Source organism: Vespa velutina, chromosome 1 (assembly GCF_912470025.1).
Source record: "Vespa velutina chromosome 1, iVesVel2.1, whole genome shotgun sequence".
NCBI classification, from domain to species: domain Eukaryota; kingdom Metazoa; phylum Arthropoda; class Insecta; order Hymenoptera; family Vespidae; genus Vespa; species Vespa velutina.
In genome coordinates, this window is record NC_062188.1 from 5,063,418 (window position 1) to 5,083,034 (window position 19,617).

At 33.1% G+C, this 19,617-nt stretch overlaps 5 protein-coding genes and 1 long non-coding RNA gene across 9 annotated transcripts; 3 read left to right on the forward strand and 3 right to left on the reverse strand.

Moving 5' to 3' along the window:
* The first annotated feature begins 49 nt into the window (after window positions 1–49).
* LOC124957573 (GPN-loop GTPase 1) lies at window positions 50–3,165 on the forward strand. The gene is made up of 5 exons (XM_047514607.1): window positions 50–255; window positions 358–585; window positions 685–1,049; window positions 1,121–1,350; window positions 1,456–3,165. The coding sequence occupies exons 2-5, from the start codon at window positions 366–368 to the stop codon at window positions 1,796–1,798; spliced, it is 1,158 nt and encodes a 385-aa protein (XP_047370563.1). The 5' UTR covers window positions 50–255; window positions 358–365; the 3' UTR covers window positions 1,799–3,165.
* On the reverse strand, window positions 463–2,997 carry LOC124957574 (heat shock factor protein 2-like). The gene is made up of 3 exons (XM_047514608.1): window positions 2,465–2,997; window positions 2,289–2,385; window positions 463–2,211 (listed from the first exon to the last, which is right to left on the reverse strand). Exons 1-3 carry the CDS (start codon window positions 2,921–2,923, stop codon window positions 2,024–2,026), a joined length of 744 nt encoding a protein of 247 aa, XP_047370564.1. The 5' UTR covers window positions 2,924–2,997; the 3' UTR covers window positions 463–2,023.
* On the reverse strand, window positions 3,133–10,085 carry LOC124957569 (tyrosine-protein kinase transmembrane receptor Ror-like). Of its 3 annotated transcripts, none has more exons than XM_047514600.1 (10): window positions 9,959–10,085; window positions 9,785–9,865; window positions 5,629–5,850; window positions 5,454–5,542; window positions 5,208–5,369; window positions 4,970–5,132; window positions 4,586–4,866; window positions 4,312–4,485; window positions 4,082–4,240; window positions 3,133–4,001 (listed from the first exon to the last, which is right to left on the reverse strand). In XM_047514600.1, exons 1-10 carry the CDS (start codon window positions 9,990–9,992, stop codon window positions 3,699–3,701), a joined length of 1,668 nt encoding a protein of 555 aa, XP_047370556.1. In that variant the 5' UTR covers window positions 9,993–10,085; the 3' UTR covers window positions 3,133–3,698. The 3 variants fall into 3 exon arrangements, with proteins under 3 accessions (XP_047370556.1, XP_047370557.1, XP_047370558.1); XM_047514601.1 differs by having other exon boundaries at window positions 5,208–5,348; window positions 9,959–10,083; XM_047514602.1 differs by lacking the exons at window positions 9,785–9,865; window positions 9,959–10,085 and adding an exon at window positions 8,675–9,714.
* LOC124957575 lies at window positions 4,912–9,286 on the forward strand. Its single transcript, XR_007103669.1, has 3 exons — window positions 4,912–6,598; window positions 6,690–6,987; window positions 9,089–9,286. It is a non-coding gene; the product is annotated as an uncharacterized LOC124957575 (long non-coding RNA).
* Window positions 10,086–13,233: 3,148 nt separating the features above from the next.
* On the forward strand, window positions 13,234–17,637 carry LOC124957571 (importin subunit alpha-3). The gene is made up of 9 exons (XM_047514603.1): window positions 13,234–13,621; window positions 14,344–14,446; window positions 14,556–14,760; window positions 14,835–14,995; window positions 15,068–15,294; window positions 15,414–15,779; window positions 15,855–16,089; window positions 16,163–16,254; window positions 16,359–17,637. Exons 1-9 carry the CDS (start codon window positions 13,556–13,558, stop codon window positions 16,449–16,451), a joined length of 1,548 nt encoding a protein of 515 aa, XP_047370559.1. The 5' UTR covers window positions 13,234–13,555; the 3' UTR covers window positions 16,452–17,637.
* Window positions 16,276–19,237, reverse strand: LOC124957572 (39S ribosomal protein L3, mitochondrial). 2 transcript variants are annotated; one of them, XM_047514605.1, is made up of 7 exons: window positions 18,884–19,233; window positions 18,682–18,772; window positions 18,362–18,571; window positions 18,163–18,291; window positions 17,923–18,083; window positions 17,659–17,848; window positions 16,276–17,550 (listed from the first exon to the last, which is right to left on the reverse strand). In XM_047514605.1, the coding sequence occupies exons 1-7, from the start codon at window positions 18,943–18,945 to the stop codon at window positions 17,311–17,313; spliced, it is 1,083 nt and encodes a 360-aa protein (XP_047370561.1). In that variant the 5' UTR covers window positions 18,946–19,233; the 3' UTR covers window positions 16,276–17,310. The 2 variants fall into 2 exon arrangements, with proteins under 2 accessions (XP_047370561.1, XP_047370560.1); XM_047514604.1 differs by having other exon boundaries at window positions 16,276–17,848; window positions 18,884–19,237.
* Window positions 19,238–19,617: the final 380 nt, after the last annotated feature.

A 19,617-nucleotide genomic window follows, 5' to 3' on the forward strand; every position in this document is an offset into this window, starting at 1 on the left:
GTAATTTGTTTACTTTTACGCGCCCTCTAGAACTCAATATTTGTATTATTTAAATTGTATCTTTCTTCATTCTATACATCATTTTCTAAATAACTTATTGAATTTCAAAAGGAGATAATTGTATTATTAAATATATATATAATTTTATATAAATAAAACGTGGCATTTTTAATAGTTCACAAAACGCTCGATATAAGCGATTGTCATTACAAATTTATAAGTTAAACACATTGCGAAAAGTTTCTATTTTTTTAGGTTAGATACGTTATTCTTTTATTGTAAATACGTGTTTCATTCGAAATTCATGGGATTAGGTTATTGATATAATATCTGTTTTATAAAAATATTTATGTGTAGATATTTTAATGTCGCAATCTACAGACAATTTGAAATTTGAACCAACTGAAGCACAAGATGCAGATGTGCAAAGAAAAAAGCCAACCTGTATCATTGTGCTTGGAATGGCTGGTTCTGGCAAAACAACATTTGTTCAAAGAATTGTTTCTACTTTGTATAGTATTAAAAAACCATATGTAATTAATTTAGATCCAGCTTGTAAAGAAGTTCCTTATCCTGCTAATATAGGTAACTCTTAATTATATAAATGTTTAATTACATAAATATAATGTACTTTTGTTTAAATTAATTAATTAATTAATTAATTATGATATGGATACATTTCAGATATAAGAGATACTGTTAATTATAAAGAAGTGATGAAACAATATAGTTTAGGTCCAAATGGTGGTATTGTTACGACATTAAATCTATTTTCTACAAAATTTGATCAAGTCATAGATCTTATTGATAAGGCAGGTCAAGAACACGAGTATGTAATTTTGGATACTCCAGGACAAATAGAAGTATTTACTTGGTCGGCAAGTGGTAGGATTATAACGGAAGCATTGGCATCTCAATTTCCAACTATTGTTGTATATGTATTAGATACTGTGCGCAGTGTTAATCCTGTTACGTTTATGTCAAATATGTTGTATGCATGTTCCATACTATACAAAACAAAATTACCATTTATCGTTGCTATGAATAAGGTAAGAAGAAATTAACCGTAATACATATTTATAAATTCAATTTGAATTGTCATTGTAATCAATTTTTGTAGATTGACATCGTTGATCATAGTTATGCTGTAGATTGGATGCAGGATTTTGAAGCTTTTCAGGAAGCTCTTGATTCAGAAACTAGTTATATCAGTAATTTAACAAGAAGCATGTCTCTTACTCTGGACGAGTTTTATTGTCATTTACGTAATTGTGGAGTTTCTGCTGCTACTGGGGCAGGTATCACTAAATTCTTTGAACTTGTGGAAGATGCAGTTAAAGAATATGAAAGGTACATTTATATTTCAATCTAAAAAACAAGAAAAGGGAACTAATATATTTTACTAATAAGATTAAAAGCAAAAAAGGGAACTAATACATGTTTATATTATTTAAGCGAGTACAAGCAAAGTTGGCAGAAGTTGAAGCAACAGCGAGATATTGAAAGAAAAAAAGTTGAAAAAGAACAGCTAGAAAATGCTACTCAAAGTGCCGCAGGGGAGACTGTACCTTTCGTAACAACTATAAATAGTGGTAGAGAAATTTCAGATATATATCTAAAACATGCTGGTAATGAATCAAGCGAGGATGAAGATGGAATTGAAAATACTTATGAAGAAGACATTGAAGAAAAGAAACAAGCTGAATCTTTCAAAAGCTTTTTACAGAGGCATCAACAGGAACAAAATAAACGAGCTACAAGTCAACAATCACAATCCAGTACTAGTCAAAATACATAATTTATATTCTGCATACGAATATAATTTATAATTCTATTATATTTTGAAGTTTAAAATATTTCTTTCAAATAAACATTGTTTTTTATTTTATCGCTATAAGCTAATATTTTTACAGAGATATATAGCATAATCTATATAATACTCTATATATGACAGATATCATTTTCAGAACATTGAATGAACTCGTTAACTTATGTAAAAAAAAGTAGAAGTACTAACTAGATCTTATTTAGTATTATTTAAAGGGACGTAAAAAGCGAGATTATGTGTATTAGGAATGAACCAAGGATTTGGATTGTCATCATTAATCGGACTGCAACTTTTTTTTGAACAAAAATGTATTCCGTTTTTCATCGTGTATTTCGGAGAATGATCACTTTGTGGAATGGAAAAAAGTTCGAGCTCTGGCAATCCTGAAATTGAAATTTCTTGTAATATGAAAAACATCGAAGAATCAAGTTCGATAACATTAATTATATATAAATAGAACCTTGTTTCGAAGATACAGATTCGCTTCTAGTCGATGTATTCGAACACTTTCGTTGACACTCGCGTCTTATTTGTTCCAAAGCTTCGGTCAAGGCAAGCTATGTCGGAAAAAAAGAAAGATCTTAGTTCATTAGAACGATCACCGACTAACCCATGTAACAAAAAGGAATATCTTACCTGACACATTCGTAAATGCGATGTAGAGCGGATTTCTTTTTCCGGAGAGTTCTCCGGTTTTATCGTCGTACATCTCTGCGATCCAAGACGTTGACAATATTTGTTTCTTCCGACGGTTTTTCGACAGACTCTTGAGAGAAGATCGACACGACCAGCACGGAAATGATCGTGCAAGAACTCATGAACGTTTGGATTATGCGAGTTGCAAAGAGGATCCCGATTATGCGACGTCACTTTACGAAAACCATAGAGATTCAGTTGTCTGATAAAACTCGTGATATTCCTCGTTTTGAAAATGGACTTCTCTCCGTCAAGATATTCCTCTTGAAATTTCTTGTAATCCAACAGAATGGTTGAACCATCGATGTTCCATCGAATCGCACCACTCTTGCAAGCATTAACGATCCTCCAAAGTTTTTGAGGAAATCGCATCGAAAGTATCATACGATCGTCGTACATGCTTAGCCCGCTGAGAGATTGGAACGCTCTTTCTTCGAATGAAAACGATTCCGAGAATAGTTCTACGCTTTCTCGAATGTGCGATTACCTCTTAAACAAAACACTATCGTATCACGGCAACAATAATTTTCCTAAGACTCCAGAACGCCGAATCGTCGAATTTATGGACTACGATTGAAGAAGTTATCTAAATCAAATGAATCTTATAATATCGTTAATTAAAAATTTATTTTTCTTCCTTATTTATTTATTTATTTTTTTTATACAATTTCTTATAGTTGTAAGAATTAGCGGATACAATACATGAAAAAACGGATATTATATATTCGTACATTCATATATTATTATTTTACAAAAGAAATCAAGTATACAAACTAGAGCAAATTATTATTTACTGTGCTCTCGTGCAGTCAGTCGACTTTGCGTCAAGTATTCAATAAATTATCTCGAAATATGATACATTAATTGTATACGTATAACAACGTTCATTTCATGAACTTATTCTAAAAATAGGAATAATACTATTGCGTGGACATTGAAGGATCGATGGTCCGAACCTTCGTAAATTCCCTGATATCATTAACGTGCATTTCATTCGTATCGATCATTGCTCACAGCACGTAGGATCGTTTTAATCTCGATCATTATATATAAGTATACGAATCACATTAAAAAAAAAAAAAAAAAAAAAAAAAAAAAAAAGAAGAAGAAGAAAAATTCACAAATCTACAAAACGTCGACGATCATTCATGTAAAAATATCAATAAAGATTTCATTAATCGGACAAGGCCGGTAATGTTTGTAAATATTCACGAGGCGTTGTTGGTGCAGGTAATAAGTAACCATCAGGATCTAGAACATCTGGAGTACGAATGGTAACAGGTCCTTGAGGTGGTCTTGGTAAGGTTCCCTGTTGATTTAATTTTTCTTGGACTCTCTCTAATTTCTCCAATATGTCAGAAAATTTTATACGATCTCTTGGTTCTGTCTTCCAACACTCACGCATTATTTGACAAATGAATGGTGGGCATTCGTCAGGAGGGATCAACATAATTCCATGTAGGATCAACTTGACCACCTACGTGAAAATTTTTATAATGAGATAACACTTTCTTGGTTTTGACTTAAGTAGATATAAGTCTGATTTTTTCATCTTACCTCGTCGTTATTATGTCCGTAATAAGGTTGCTTCCCAAGGGAATAGACCTCCCAAAGGACAACTCCAAAACTCCATACGTCACTTTCTAAAGTAAATCGACCATACATCACACTTTCTGGCGACATCCATCGGACTGGCAATAATCTCGAGCCACCGATCTAAATTTGCATTCGGATATATTTAGATCGGTATAATATATTTTATTCGATCGTCATTACAATATACATACTTTATAATAATCGCAGGTATAGATATCCCTTGACATTCCAAAGTCTGCAATCTTAACAACAAGTCCAGATCCAACGAGACAATTACGACAGGCTAAATCACGATGAACAAATCTCTGAGCTGATAGATACGTCATACCAGCAGCTATTTGAACGGATATCCAATGTAAAGAATCCTAATGAATAAAAATGTCGTTGATTGTCATAATAAAAATAAGAATAAAATATTGAAGAAATAAACGGAAGTCATATTAGAAGATATTTTTTAATAATAACCTTCGTCAACGGTTCTAATCCAGGATTAGGTGAATGTAGCTGTCTTGAATTAGATCTCAAAACTTCAGCAAGATCACCATATGGCATATACTCGAAAACCATCCATGGACTGTTTCCAGCATCACGAAGGACCACACCTTTCAAAGTTAAAATATTTCTATGTTCGAAGGTTGACATAATATCAACCTCTCGCATAAAATCTTCTTCGGCTTCTCTAGAGACAGTATCTTTTAAAACCTTTATCGCAACGATCTCTTTTAAATCTCCATTTTGTAATTCTCCTATAAAGAATATATCTAACATTTAATTTTATATTCAAACGTTACACGAGTAACAAATATATCAAAAGTATATATATTTATATATATATATATATAAATGTACCTTTGTAAACTTTACCAAAGCAACCTTCGCCGATATCATGTAGAAATACTAGATTTTCACGTTGTAAAATTAATACCTCCGGCGAGGTACAACTAAAGTATTGAGGATTAGGCGTGTATTTGTTTGCTAATAGTAATCCCTTTTTTAGATTCATCGGAGACGCCTAGAAAAAATAGGAAAATGAGAAAATGCAAGATGTTTTAACAATATTGAAAATATTCAATATCATCCTGCTTACATCCAATGAATTCCTCTGCGACTTTACACCATAACTTCGTCTTCTCACACAATAAACTATACTCAAGAGGATAACTAGCACTGCGATGAAGGCTATCGCAATTCCAACTATTTCAGGTACTTTATGCCTCGAACGTTCAACCTGCATAATAACATTGTAATACTATCCATTATGCGTGCGGTAAGAAGTAAAAATATTTATTAAGAATCAAGATATGTTAAAGAGAATTGATCGAAGAATTAATACCTGTTCTGCTTCTGGTAGAGCAGTGGTACTGTTCGTGCCATTACCACTTGGTGGTATTATATTGTGTATGGGTCGTGGAGTTAAAGGGACTAAGAGAAACAAGAAAATAAAAATGAAGAAAAATATTTGGACAATTTTAATTTTGAAAAAAAAGAAAGAAATAAACTAATCTCACCGGTCAAACGATTCGGACATTTGAGGTCTGACGTAGGTGGGGAGGAATCATGAGGACAAACGCATTGCGAGGTGTTGTCACGGAAGCTACGACAAGCAGCCTCCTTTCCACAGATGGTAGGCTGATCTTTGCATCCACTGATTACGGTAGCACCATCGGTTGCCGGGAACTCATTTATCGTTTCCAATTGCTGACTCGTCGATGATGTTACCACTGATGGTTCTAGAACAGTTACTTCATTCTTAGAAAGTACGAGAGAACGTTCAAGTTTCTGCGTTCGTCTATCTCAATGGGATCATCAAGTTAAGGATTATTATAGCATAAAATATAATCATATATTTGAAAAGTAACTCAATAAATTCGAATGTGAGTAAGTTCGCTTGAGATTGAAGAGCCGATCGATGATGGAAGAGTTTAACTAAAGACTTAGGTAAAAGGATTAGCAGAATAAATTTCATGAGACGGGCGACTTCAGCTCGAAGAAGTTGTCCGTTGCAGTCGGTGAATTCGCAAAGACATGGACGAAGGAACGGTAAAGGGCATTGAGAGAAGGAAAAAGGGCTGCATATTTGGATTGGGCCTGAGAAGATAGATACAGTGAAGGCATTCATTTGGTGCTTCGAGCTTGTAACGGGTCAAAGCGTTATCTCTGCGGTCAGCGCTCCCCGACAACGAGTCTCGCTATGAGTACCTATTATCGTCCCGTATTCCTTTCCTTACAAAGCATCTCCGTAGTACGTGGCATCGGACTCTTTTTCCGAAAGATCAGTTACCGTTCCCGAAAAGACGATCCACGGCATTTTCAGGATAAAATGAGTTAAGCCCATCTCGACCTGCAAGGGAGTTAGGAATGGAGGAAAAAAATGATCGCCAAGGTCAAAAGGGTTATACTCTATTTCTACCTTCTATATCTCGAACGTTTTTTTTTTCTCTCGAAGATCTCTCAAAACATTTTTTACTGATAACGAAGGTAAAGTTGAAAGATATCGATATCTGATATCCTCAGTCTTATTTACTAATATAATCATTTTTTATAATATAATAAAAAATAATGATTGCAGATAAAAATATTAAGCTAATAAATAAAACGTCCTCTATGTAACATATATAACATATATATATGTATGTTAAAAATTCATCGTGGAATGCGAGAGTTCGACGAGACCTCTTATCGCACTTTCTAATCTTAACGTATGAAGGTCGCGCGAACGCTACTGATACCAAAACATTATATCGACTTAATTAGAAGTATAAAGTATACTGTCTAATCAATCAAGTTGTGTCCTCCGTAGTAGCAAGATCGTACCGGTAACAGGCGAGAAGAAAAAGAGGAGGAGGAGAAGGAGGAAAAATGGCACGGTACTTCTCCTTAACATTAAGACTATTTTATTACCTACATTGATGACCTATGCTCTTTGCCATTATGTACTCGTAATATTCTACTGTCATTGGACGATCGAGTGACCCGCGATAGCGGTTGTTAACGTTGACGCATTCTTCCTTTCAACGATTTTTATGAAAACGATCCAAGGTTCTTTTATGTATATATTTTGCACATACATATACACATATATGTATTTTTAACCTAAACATTGAATATCGAGCGGATTGTCACGGATTTTAATGACGTTTTGTTTAACGTTCTCTTCTTCAACAAGACAGGAGAATAAATTTCATGCGAATAATAGAAACGTTCAGTTCGTGTTATTGTATAGACGATTTAGCAACTTTGAAGGGCATTCGAATCAACCACGTGTACGAGAGTTTATTTACGAAAGCAAGCTTTAGGCCAGAGAGAGAAAGAGAAAGAAGCTACAATAGAGTCATTATATACGTTGCCCAGTGTGCGTTTCTCTCTCTTTCTGCCGAAAGCGTGCGAGATTCGCGAGCTAACTGACCGGCAAAAGGGCGGAAGATGTCCGACGATTAACCGAAGTAATGAAGACCCAGACTGTGCCCGTGTACTCGACAAAAACTTTCGTAGTAATAAAGTAGAATAAGAAGAGTTCGATGTTATCCTCATAATGGACCATTTATTGTAAGCCATGCTTGTATCGCGTGTATGCATATTTTATCTACGTAATATTTTTGTTTAGGATTTAACTAATCAAAATTTACAGATGAAGGATTATTTCTTTTTCTTTTTTCTTCTTTTTTTTGTTTTTTTCTTCTTCTTTTTTCTTTTTTTTTTTTTTGACGACCAACGAAAGATCACAATGAAGACATCGTTGAATATTTAACGATGGAACACGAAACTTATCTTTTCGAACATAACAATAAGCCATCCTTCGTTATACTTCATGTCTCTCATTACACTAATCGTATTAAAGTCCATTATGTGTGTGTAAGTGTGTGAGTATATGTGCGCATACGATTATAACAGATGGTTTGAATAAACAAGCATTGATTTTTCCTTTATTTTCTAACGATTATATTTTATAGTTGCGACGATTAATCGATTATATTTGGTGTCAATGTTGTCACGTTGTAACGTTTTTCCCTGTTAAACATTGAGATTCGTGTACGTTGATGCAACGCATATGGTTATCATCACGGGTCAGTCTTATCGTAAGGTCGGATATATCGATATTGAAGATAACTCCGAAAGACATAAAAATAGGGATTCTTTTGATCTCTTTTTTTTCTCTTTCTTTTTTCCTCTCTCTCTCTTTCTCTCGTCGAGAAATACGTTTTCGTTTCTAAGTGGGTTAAAATTAACTCAACTCACTTGTTTTCTAAGAGATAATTTTATCAATTATTTATTTAAAAAATTTTAAACAAAATTTGTATGAGTTAGAAACGCAGAACTCGTCCTTATTTAATTATCGTTATGATCGAGGCTCGCAATATTTCAATAAAAAGGGTATTCAGTAGCTACTCGAGATACGATCGCATTTTCATCAATGGAACACATTTATAAGACGGACCACCAACGTTCGATCAAAATATCGTGACGCGTTCGAAAAGATTCGTTGGAGTTTTAATTAATTAATGAAAGAATTAATGAACGAATGAATTAAGATAAATTTTGACGTATTAATCTTACCTGTTTGTGAAGAATTGGTGGAAGGAGAGAGACCTCTCCTTTTTGGAGTTCTTCGTCGATCCATACCGAACATAAGCAATGGAAGAAGATGAACGAGAGAGATTGACTTTCTTTCTTTCACGAAGAGAATAAAAAAAAAAAAAAAAAAAAAAAACAGAAAGAAAGGAAGATATAAAAAAAGAAAAAAAAAACTTTTCTGCTCTCGTTCGTTGCACTTTGCACTTCCCCGCCGACAATTACCATCGACGCGTTAACGTCGTCATTGCTTTCGCGAAAGGCATCGCCGTCGTTTGTCGATTTATCCAACACTTTTCTCGTTGTCTCTGAGAGAACTATCGTTTCTCTTTATATCCATGAGCCCGATCGAGATTTGTCATAGTTCACTGTAATGACGCACTGCTTTATTTATTTTAGCCGATCAACACAAAACCAACCACTATTATTATTTGATTGAGTTGGATTTTCGGAGGATAAAAATTGATTTCAAGATAATACTTGACTATTCTTGGAGTAAACACTACGTGAAATGTATCTCACTGGCGAACGGAAGTCCGAGGATGCTCTTGAACAAGGATAAAAGAACATACGAATCGCCGGCTGGGTGGTAGACGATTAAGCCGGAAGAAGAGGAACAAGAAGAAGAAGAAGAAGAAGAAGAAGAAGAAGAAGAAGAAGAAGAAGAAGAAGAAGAAAAGGGTAGAGAAGAAGAGAGAGTGAGAGGGAATGAGAGTGAGACTGAGAGCAAGAATGAGGGTGCGTGAACGTGTACGAGGGGACGGTGAATCCTCTCTTGAACGAATGCTTACTCGAAACTAAAGACCGACTAAAGACCGACTTCGAGAACTCCCTCGCATTGCTTGTTAGTATGCGCGCACATATATAGACATACACATGCGAAAACTCTTCGACTCACACGGATTTTCTTCCCGTGTGTATTTTCTTCGTGTTACAGACAAACACGTATACACATACGTATGTATTTCTACTTTCAAAGGATTTACAAGAGAGACAAACGCAATTCATCATCTCTCCGGTACGTCCTACGCTATCGTAATGCGGCGAGAAATGTCGGATAACGTTTCTCGGTAATATTCAAATCTTTTTTCTTACCCATTGGACATTGTTGAGATTGATTCTCGAACGCGTGTCGTCTTAAGCATACGAGAAAAGCGTGATTATCTCTCTGTCGTTCTAAAAGCATGACATATCCGATTGATTATTGATTGACAACGGAAGAGAATTTTTGCCAATGTAAATGTTTACTTTCGAATGATTATTACTTACTATTTACGAAGAAATATGTACAGTGAGTTAACATTGATATGAGAGAGTAGCTAAGAGCTTCTTCCTTATCGCTGCTCGTTTCTAATGTTGGCGAAGAATTTTAGGTCGTAACATTTTCTAATATCATATCAATGCGTAGAAACGCGTCGAAGAAATCTTGTTAATAAATAAATCGTATGTGCATATATATATATGTATGTGTATATATATATATATATATATATATATATATATATGTTTATGTGTGTATGTGTATATACATTGAGTTGTGCATAATTCGATAATTACGATCGTGTTCCTTCGGGATTTCATGTTGATCGTTCCTATTGGATATACCAGATAAAAAAGGCAGATAATAAAGATAACTTTCTTGGAATGTTAGATTCTTGGCTACTCGTTTAGAAAGAAATTAGTTATCTGTTTTTATTTCTAAATACAAAGGTTAACTGCTAAGATCATAGATATTTTCAAACTTAAAATTATCCTGAAGTCCGTATTTCTTCGAAATTCTTTTACGATCCATTTCTTATCTTTTCTACTCTTTGTATTATTTCGCTTTCGTTCCTTTCTATTTCTGACGTAAAATGCTTTCCAAAATGATTCATTGTTGAAAAACAATCGACATTTTGAATATGCACGCAAAACGCAGATAATCTTTGCTAATGATAATTAAATATTACTCCGTATCTCTTTCACGACTATCTCGATACGTTATTACTCCACTGGACGAGTTGACTCCTTGACACGCTTCAATCTCTTCTGGAGAACAACTCGACTTTTCAGCTACCGATCACGATAAACAACTCCGTTTACGGTCGCAAAGATGCGTTACTTAATTCGAGACGCGTGTCTACTTAATGATGCAAAAAAAGCTTGTACGAGTATATATGAATTAGTACAGACTTCAATTTCATTAAGACGATTAATACAAAATATGTACTCTTTATTAATATAAATAAAATATGTCATATTAATGTGATATGATATATTAATATAATACGTCACATAAATATATATTATATTATATTAACAATGAATTCATCATTGTTATAATTATTATTTCAATAATGTAAATATGATTTGCTATTATTATAATCCGCGATATATTAATATAACTAATCTGTCTCTCTCTCTCTCTCTCTCTCTCTCTCTCCCTCTCTCTCTCTCTCTCTCTCTCTCTCTCTTATTTATTACTTTTCTAAGATTGTCAAAAACGATGAATGTTCTTTATAAGTTTGAAATCATAAACATATAGACTTTAAAGACCATCGTTTTCGTTCCCTCGAATCGAGAACGATGTCTCTATGTCTCGTAGTCCTTTTTTATTAGCCCCTCAAAGGGCCAAAGAGCGCAGACAAGTAGCTGAGAAATAGGTCGAAACATACGAAAGTGGATGAGGAAAGGAACAAGAGAGGGATACGTTAATAGTTCTCGAAGAGGCTCCGTCGGAATGGCGTAAGTGTTGTATATTTACACTGGCGTTACAGGCTCACACCTGGATGCAAGAATAGCGCCGGTTCTTCTTCCAAGTATTTTCTTGCTCGTGAGTCAACTCCGTGTTTGACAAAAGAAATCGTTCCTTGGTATCTTTATTTCGTAAAATTATCCTACACTATCGTACTAAACATCCTAAATGTACGTAAGTACTTGTTTGAATGCGAAATAAGAACGAGCATGAATTGGTGACATCAATGCCATCGAATTTGCCAAGATGGAAGTTTCTTGCCAGACTTGTACTCTAATAAATTTTTCAAGGATATATTTAATCTTGGAATTACGTTGATCTATATTTTCATTGTTCGTATTATCGAGAACATACAATTATTTTGTTTCTCTTTCTCATAATTTTTTTTTCTGGAATACCTTCTTATTTATATTTATAATATATTTATAATGTTTAAAAACTATCGGAAGTCCTTTTTTTCTGTTGGGCAAAAAGAACGATATTTGATATTTAATTGGCCAAAGGACGCAGGCCATACTCAGGGTGGCTTACACCCGTCGAAGTTGCGGATCCTTCTCTTGCCGTTCAATGCTTATCGGGTATAAAAGTTGAAATGACGTGGGTATGCATGCAGATGGTGAGTCGTAAGGGGTTCGTCTAAAATAATAAAGAGCGACCGGTAGGAAGATGAGAGGTGTTTGTGTTTTTACGCACGACGGCCTATCCCGAAATGATGAGGAACAACTGTTAAGAAAAGAATTTCTGTTTGAGTGACAATTCCTTTAAAACGGAAGTAAACGACGTGTGTTACTCGCGATTCCGTGTAGATATATGCATCTGTGGATATAATAATACGAAATAATTTCTTCTATAGTAAATAATTAATTTTTTCAATTTTTATTAATTTTTCTTTTTATACATTTTTTTTTTTTTTATATATCTTGTGTAACGTAAAAATAAGTTTTGACGAGAAAACAATTGAAAGTATACGATTGACAGTGAAATTAAAAAATAAATTATAAAATTTGAAGTATTCAAAGTAAAAAGTTCGAATCATTTTAAAGAAATAAATGTATAAATATATATTTAAAAAATTTATTTTATTGATGATTTTTTTAATAAAAATATATACATATTTCATATTTATTTCTTAAATATATGTACATATAATCACGTTGTATATCTTCGAACAGTGGCATACTTTTCAATTTTCGTAATTGTATTAGTAATGTAAGGTTAGGAATAATATTTTGTTTTGATATTAGAAGTACGAAACAATTGATTACTTAGATATTTTATTTTGCCTTATCAACTCTTATTTATTGTTAATTCTTTATTATTGTTATGCGTATAAGACATGAAAATATCAGGACGGACAGCCAATCATTATGACTTTATTTCACGACTGATAGTTTGTGCACCACTGTTTTTGAAACACGTAACAATGGCGTTATCCATGAGTCGGCAAGTTTCGAATTTGCGTGGGTTATATGTAAATTTCTTTATATTTTATAAGCCCCTATGAGCTATCGTCAATGGAAGCCAATCAATGCTTAGGAAATTTTAAACGTTGATTTACATCTTCGCTACTACATACACAAGAATATGTAATACTGGTTTATCATTAGTAGAAAGATAAGAAACATTGAACTTGATTGGTTGATTCAGTATGTATGGAAGATATAAGTCAATTCACAACCAATAGAAGATCGAGCAGTATACCTAAAATTGGCGCTTTCTTTATGAATAGTCGGATTGGTTAATTCTTCTAATTCTATAAATTGATATCATTGAAAATAGTATGTTCAAAAGAGTTGATAAGGCGAAATATATCCTAGGTTTCTTCGAATTTATCTGAATTGAAACGCCATCTTTCACAAGTTCCCATCGTTCTTTTCGGAACGGTCGAACGTTTGCGTTCGTGTTGAAAAACGTGACCGTGCGACAAGAGTACCGTGTGGCGGTCTAACAAGAGGGAGTGTTATGCATGATATTGCATACTGACGTATAATAAAGGTATTGTGTGACGGAATGCAGTTGTCGAAATAAATCATTTAACGCTTCCACGGATACAAGATTTTTGCGGTTCGCACGGCTCTGGTGTAACCGGCATTCATCAATCTACGCGATTACAAAGATTGGTTATTGGAAAAATGGCGGCCGAAATGCTAAACAAGAACCGAATGATGGTTTTTAAGAACAAAGGCAAGGACCAAGAAGTAAGTATTTTTCAATCTCTACGATATATGAAGATCATCTGTTTCGACAACGGATATTATAGAATCATCGTCGCCATGCTTTTCGTGTTTCATGACAGGTCATTTAGATTACGTTTAGTGGCCCCGTGTGGTATGAATTCCAGCGCACCACATTTTCTTCGATTCTATATCATTTCTACGAATGAGTCGAACTATCGCGCTTTGTATTTAGATGCAAAACATACTATTTCTGAGCAACGATAAATGGTCAAATATCGTCGTACTTGTGTCCTTTTTTAACAAGCTTCAAAACAAACGCAAATTTCGGAATATTTTTATATGTTATTTCCTTTTTAAGATATTCTAAAATTTATAATATCATCGAATTAAAGAAAAGTCACTTCGTTATTTATATCGGAAGATGACGCAATTTTTAGAGTTAGAGGACTTTCGAATGAAATTATTTAATATTGTTTATCCGCCTGATGAATACATTTATTGCTGCTGATAATATAATTTGCATTATCTTTGGAAACTTTTTATTCTTATAAAAGTTCTTCCTTTTCTTTTCACGCGGGAACAACAAATTTAGAAATAGCTGTATTAATCATGAAATCAGATATGTATAATTTTGTTTATGATATGTATTGATATATTTTTGATATCTTCATATGGAAGATGCCTTTCATATGAAGAAATTATTTTTTGTTTTTATGGATATTTTGTTGTATTCGTGTTAACAGGAAATGCGAAGAAGACGAAATGAAGTAACAGTAGAATTACGTAAAAACAAGCGTGAGGAAACATTACAGAAGAGGAGAAATGTGCCTATTGCGGATTCCACTGGTAACTCAAAATTGTCAATTCAAAATATTGAAAGCTTTATATGTCTTTTCATATATAATTTATATAATATTTATTTGAATAAAATAACAAATATCTATGATGTTATTAGATGAAGATGATAATGAGAAGAATTTGTCGAAAATTGATTTAAAGGAATTAGTAATGAAAGCAGAAAGTTCAGATCCTGCAGAACAATTACAAGCTGTTCAGTCGGCAAGAAAGTTACTGTCTTCAGATCGTAATCCACCAATTGATCCATTAATTCAAAGTGGTATTCTACCCATTTTAGTTCGTTGTCTTGAACAGCATAATAGGTAGATAATTCAAACACATGTCATTTTATTTGAGGTTATCTTATTTATACTTAAGCATTTACTTTTTTCTATAGTCCATCTCTACAGTTCGAAGCAGCATGGGCACTCACGAATATTGCTAGTGGAACATCAGCTCAAACACAAGCTGTAGTTGCAGCTGGTGCTGTTCCACTTTTCCTACATTTGTTACTTTCGAGTCAGCAAAATGTTTGTGAACAAGCTGTCTGGGCTTTAGGTGAGTATTTGTTTTAGAAAATTTATTGTTAGTTATCTTTTCATATGATAAGCAATAAAACCTTGTTCTCAGGAAATATTATTGGAGATGGTCCAGTACCTAGAGACTATGTTATTAATCTTGGTGTTGTACAGCCACTGTTAAGGTTTATCCAACCAGATATTCCTCTCACTTTTTTACGTAATGTCACATGGGTGATTGTCAACTTATGTAGAAATAAAGAGCCTCCTCCACCTATTCAAACGATAAAGGATTTATTACCTGCACTTAATATACTCATCCATCATACAGATATTAATGTTAGTAATGCATCTACAAGTAATGAAGATTAAATACAAAGGCATATATAATAGCAACATATAATTTTATTTACATTATAATTACAATTTAATTAAAAAATTTACAATTCATGTTTCAGGTTCTTATTGACACAGTTTGGGCATTAAGCTATCTTACTGATGGTGGTAATGAACAAATTCAGATGGTAATAGATAGTGGTGTTGTACCACGTCTTATTCCTCTCCTGTCGCACAAAGAAGTTAAATTATTGACAGCAGCTTTACGTGCAGTTGGAAACATTGTAACAGGCTCAGATGAACAAACGCAAATTGTTTTGAATTGTGATGCTCTTTCACATTTTCCAAATCTATTAACTCATCCAAAAGAGAAAATTTGTAAAGAAGCTATTTGGTTCCTTTCTAATATTACTGCTGGTAATCAAACACAAGTGCAGGCCGTGATAGATGCTGGATTATTGCCACTTATTATTCGCAATTTGGCGAAAGTATAAACATTTCTTTTTTTATTTTGATTTCTAATTTGACATGTATAAGAATTTAAATTTTGATTAAAATTTCAGGGAGAATTCCAAACACAAAAAGAAGCAGCATGGGCAATTAGTAATTTAACAATAAGTGGCAATAGTAATCAAGTTGCACGACTCATACAAGAAGGAGTTATTGGACCTTTCTGCGATCTTCTTTCGTGTAAAGATACCCAAGTTATACAAGTTGTACTTGATGGTATACATAACATGCTCAAAGTTGCAGGTTCACATGTTGAATATTTGGCCAATATGATAGAGGAATGTTCAGGTTTGTATCGTTTTTATAATATATATCTTATCTAATTGTATGAAGTTATTGAAATATACATTTTTGTTTTTAGGCTTGGACAAAATTGAACAGTTACAGAATCACGAGAATATAGACATTTATAAACTAGCTTATGATATTATCGAGCAATACTTTTCAGGAGAGGTAACGAACGATATAATTAAATATTTTTTACAATAAGTTTATTGGATAAACTTTATTTTTCTATGTGATATAATATATTAATCAATTCTGTTTCGATTACATAGGCCGACGATACAAATTTGCCATCACAGGCGGGAGATGGAACTTTTGAATTTGATCAGACAATGAGTATTCCGAGTGAAGGTTTTAAATTCTGAGAGAGCCTCCTTTCTTTTTCATCCGATCGTGCCGTCCCCCGACAAACTCCGAGGTGGAGCAAATCTGCTTTCCCTTTCCTAATCCTATATTTTCTTCTGCTCCACTGACATCACGTGGTATTATTTATCGTGCCACTATTTGAACCAAGGGTCATACTTCTTGCTGATTCAAAGAGACAAAGCAATGTGCTGACTTTTCTGGCTAAAGAGAACTAAAAATGGAAGAATTATAGAGCTGACGAACTGTTACGAAGCAAGCATCGACTGTGTTCTTATGTTCTATCCTTCCAATTCTTCTTATATGTATGTTACCTTTCTTTATTATGCATAATAAAAGTATTGTCGGAGCGAGTCTTAGCCGGACGCAGCTACCAATACGATGTGCGAGTAAATTATTCTAGTAAATTGATTAGTTGCTCTCTCAAATGGAGGCGCAGAGAGGAGACCTTTTTATTGCTTAAACATGTTGCTCTTCACTCAAACTCAGGATGAGTCTTGCTTAGCGATGTTACATTTATAAAACAATTCGTGTATATTTTAGGCATGTTAAATTTATAATGATATTGATTACTAAATAAATGAATCGATTGACTACTCTTTACTAGCATAATTAATGATTGTGGACATTTCTGTAAGGAGTTAGCAACCAATAAAAGTATAGCGTGAATCCGGCATAACTCTAACCCTCAGTCTGGCGTTTCGTCTCAAGTTTGACGTTGTCGAGTTAATAAACTGTACTATTTTATACAACATATCTCGATGAATGCTAATGCGTAGCATAAAAGATTTAATAGTTAACAAGAATTTATATTGACATTATATATATCTTTATTCGATACTTTACTTTATAATAATACAATTATGATTCTTCGCTAAATTGAATTGTGGGTGCTTTGAACGGATGTACATCATCTGCATATAAATCCTCCGGTTCTGGATTTTTTTTTAAATTGGGTAAATAAGTTGGGAAATATGGCGGGTTTTTGAACTTTCTCATAGGTAGAATCGTGTCGTATAAATAACAAAAAGTATTTGTTTCTCCAGGTATGTTGTGACCCATTACCCAAATTACATTATATTTTGTATTTACTCGTAAAATCTGAAAAGCAACATTATATGACATTAATATTGTTTCCTTCAGAAATATCACAAAAAGTAATGAATAATGTATATACATATAGTTGTATATGTTTTTGTTTAATCTTACCCTATAGCCTTTAATTGTGCGCCACCGATTACCCATATGACCAGGTAGTTTAGTACCTGGCATTACACGCTTCATTTTTCCACCACTACCAATATTCCCTGGCCTTCTATGAGTTTTAGTTACACCATGAGAAGCAGGCATTCCTTTAAAACCCCATCTTTTCATGACTCCTTGAAAACCGCGGTCTATCCTAATGATATATTATTCAATAGTATAACGCACGTTTCATCATTGATTAATATATAAAAATGAACAATAGTTTACGTTTTTGCACGTATATCAATAACATCGCCTGGCTTAAAATGAGCCGCATATAAAGGTGTACCGGGTTGTAGAGCAGCTTCTGGCGATATCATAAATCTCATTAATATACGTTTCGGCATGACTCCAGACTCTTCGAATAAGCTGCAATATTCTTTTCTAAACTATAAAAGAAAAATATTCAATGTTATCAATTGTATCATTGACATGAAGTAGAGAGATAAATTCGTTTTAAATTAATACCAATTGTGGGTCCGAACTTTCTGCTCCTACCACAAGAGATCCAAGTTTTTTTTTGACTATAGAATGTTTAGATTTCATTGGAAAAAAATTTTCTGGTTCTACATACTTTATTACTTGATTATCAATGATCTGTAAAATATTAATTGTTTAAACATTTTTTTATACCATAAATAACTTATTTTTATCAATGAACAATTACCTGTAATAACGTAGAACTAACTCTCTTTCCATTTTGTAACCATAACGGATATATACCTATTTTTTTGGCTATTAAACCTGTTCTCTTAAGTCCTTTCTTCCATCGGGTAATTGGTTCAATTGGTTTTATATTAAGCGGAGAATCATATTTGGATTCTATAACTTCTTTAATAAATTCTTTATTTTCTTTAATAATATGTTCATTATGCATCTGTTAAAAAAAAACAATTGTATCAAGTATAATGCGGTCATGTGTATATTATATAAGTTTTAGGCGATGTAAGTTTAAAGAGTAAATAATATTAATAGAATCTAACTCACAACACGGTTTTGTTTCGGGAGCCAGCTTGGATGACGTTTCTTAGGTATTTGAATTTTTTTATCCCGTACTGGTACTTTTACAATATCCAAACTGTGAATTTATAGGACATTTTATTCAATTGTATTTTAAAGAAACATTATATATATAATCTCTTATATGTGATATTAAATTAAAAAAAATATATGATAGTATATCACTTACTTGTGTTTTAAAAGTGTACGTGAAACTAAATTATTAATGAATATTTTTATAAGTGTTGCCATTATAATTTATTCTTAAAATCTTTTACAAACTATATTAAAAATGTAATATTTTTTTTTTTTCAGTCATATATATCGAGTTAACCTCAAAAAATAATTTAACTTTGAAATTCACATACAAGTAATTCTTTGCAATTGTTCTTTTAATTAATTCTATTTATTATTACAATGATTGAATCGATTATTAAAAATCAAATCAAGGGTTAAGTATCCTTATATTTCTGAGTAAAAATAAACGTTTTTTGCAAGTATAATTTGTAACACCATAACAAGAAATATTATAGGAAATAATGGATTAGACAACTATGGAGCCATCTGACGGCGTTCAGATTAAGATTGAAGATCTCGCATTCTTCCCTATGACTTTTAAGGTAAAAAAATTACTTCTTATCCAAGAATAATTGTTGAATTTTGTAAATGTATTAACAGATGGCACCACTAGTATATTGTACTCGAACGGAACTGATGAAGCGCGCGCAGACATTCTCAAACATGTCTACCAGTGAAGTTCGTCGTTTCAAAATGTATTCCCTAAGGGAAAAGTTTAAGCGATTAATACGTCAAATATATTCGATTCAGTACGATCGAGAGAGTTAATAGATCGTCGATATGGATCAATGAATTTTTCTTCAGCGGAAAGGTTTGTATTGGAATATGTCAAATTTTTTTAACTCT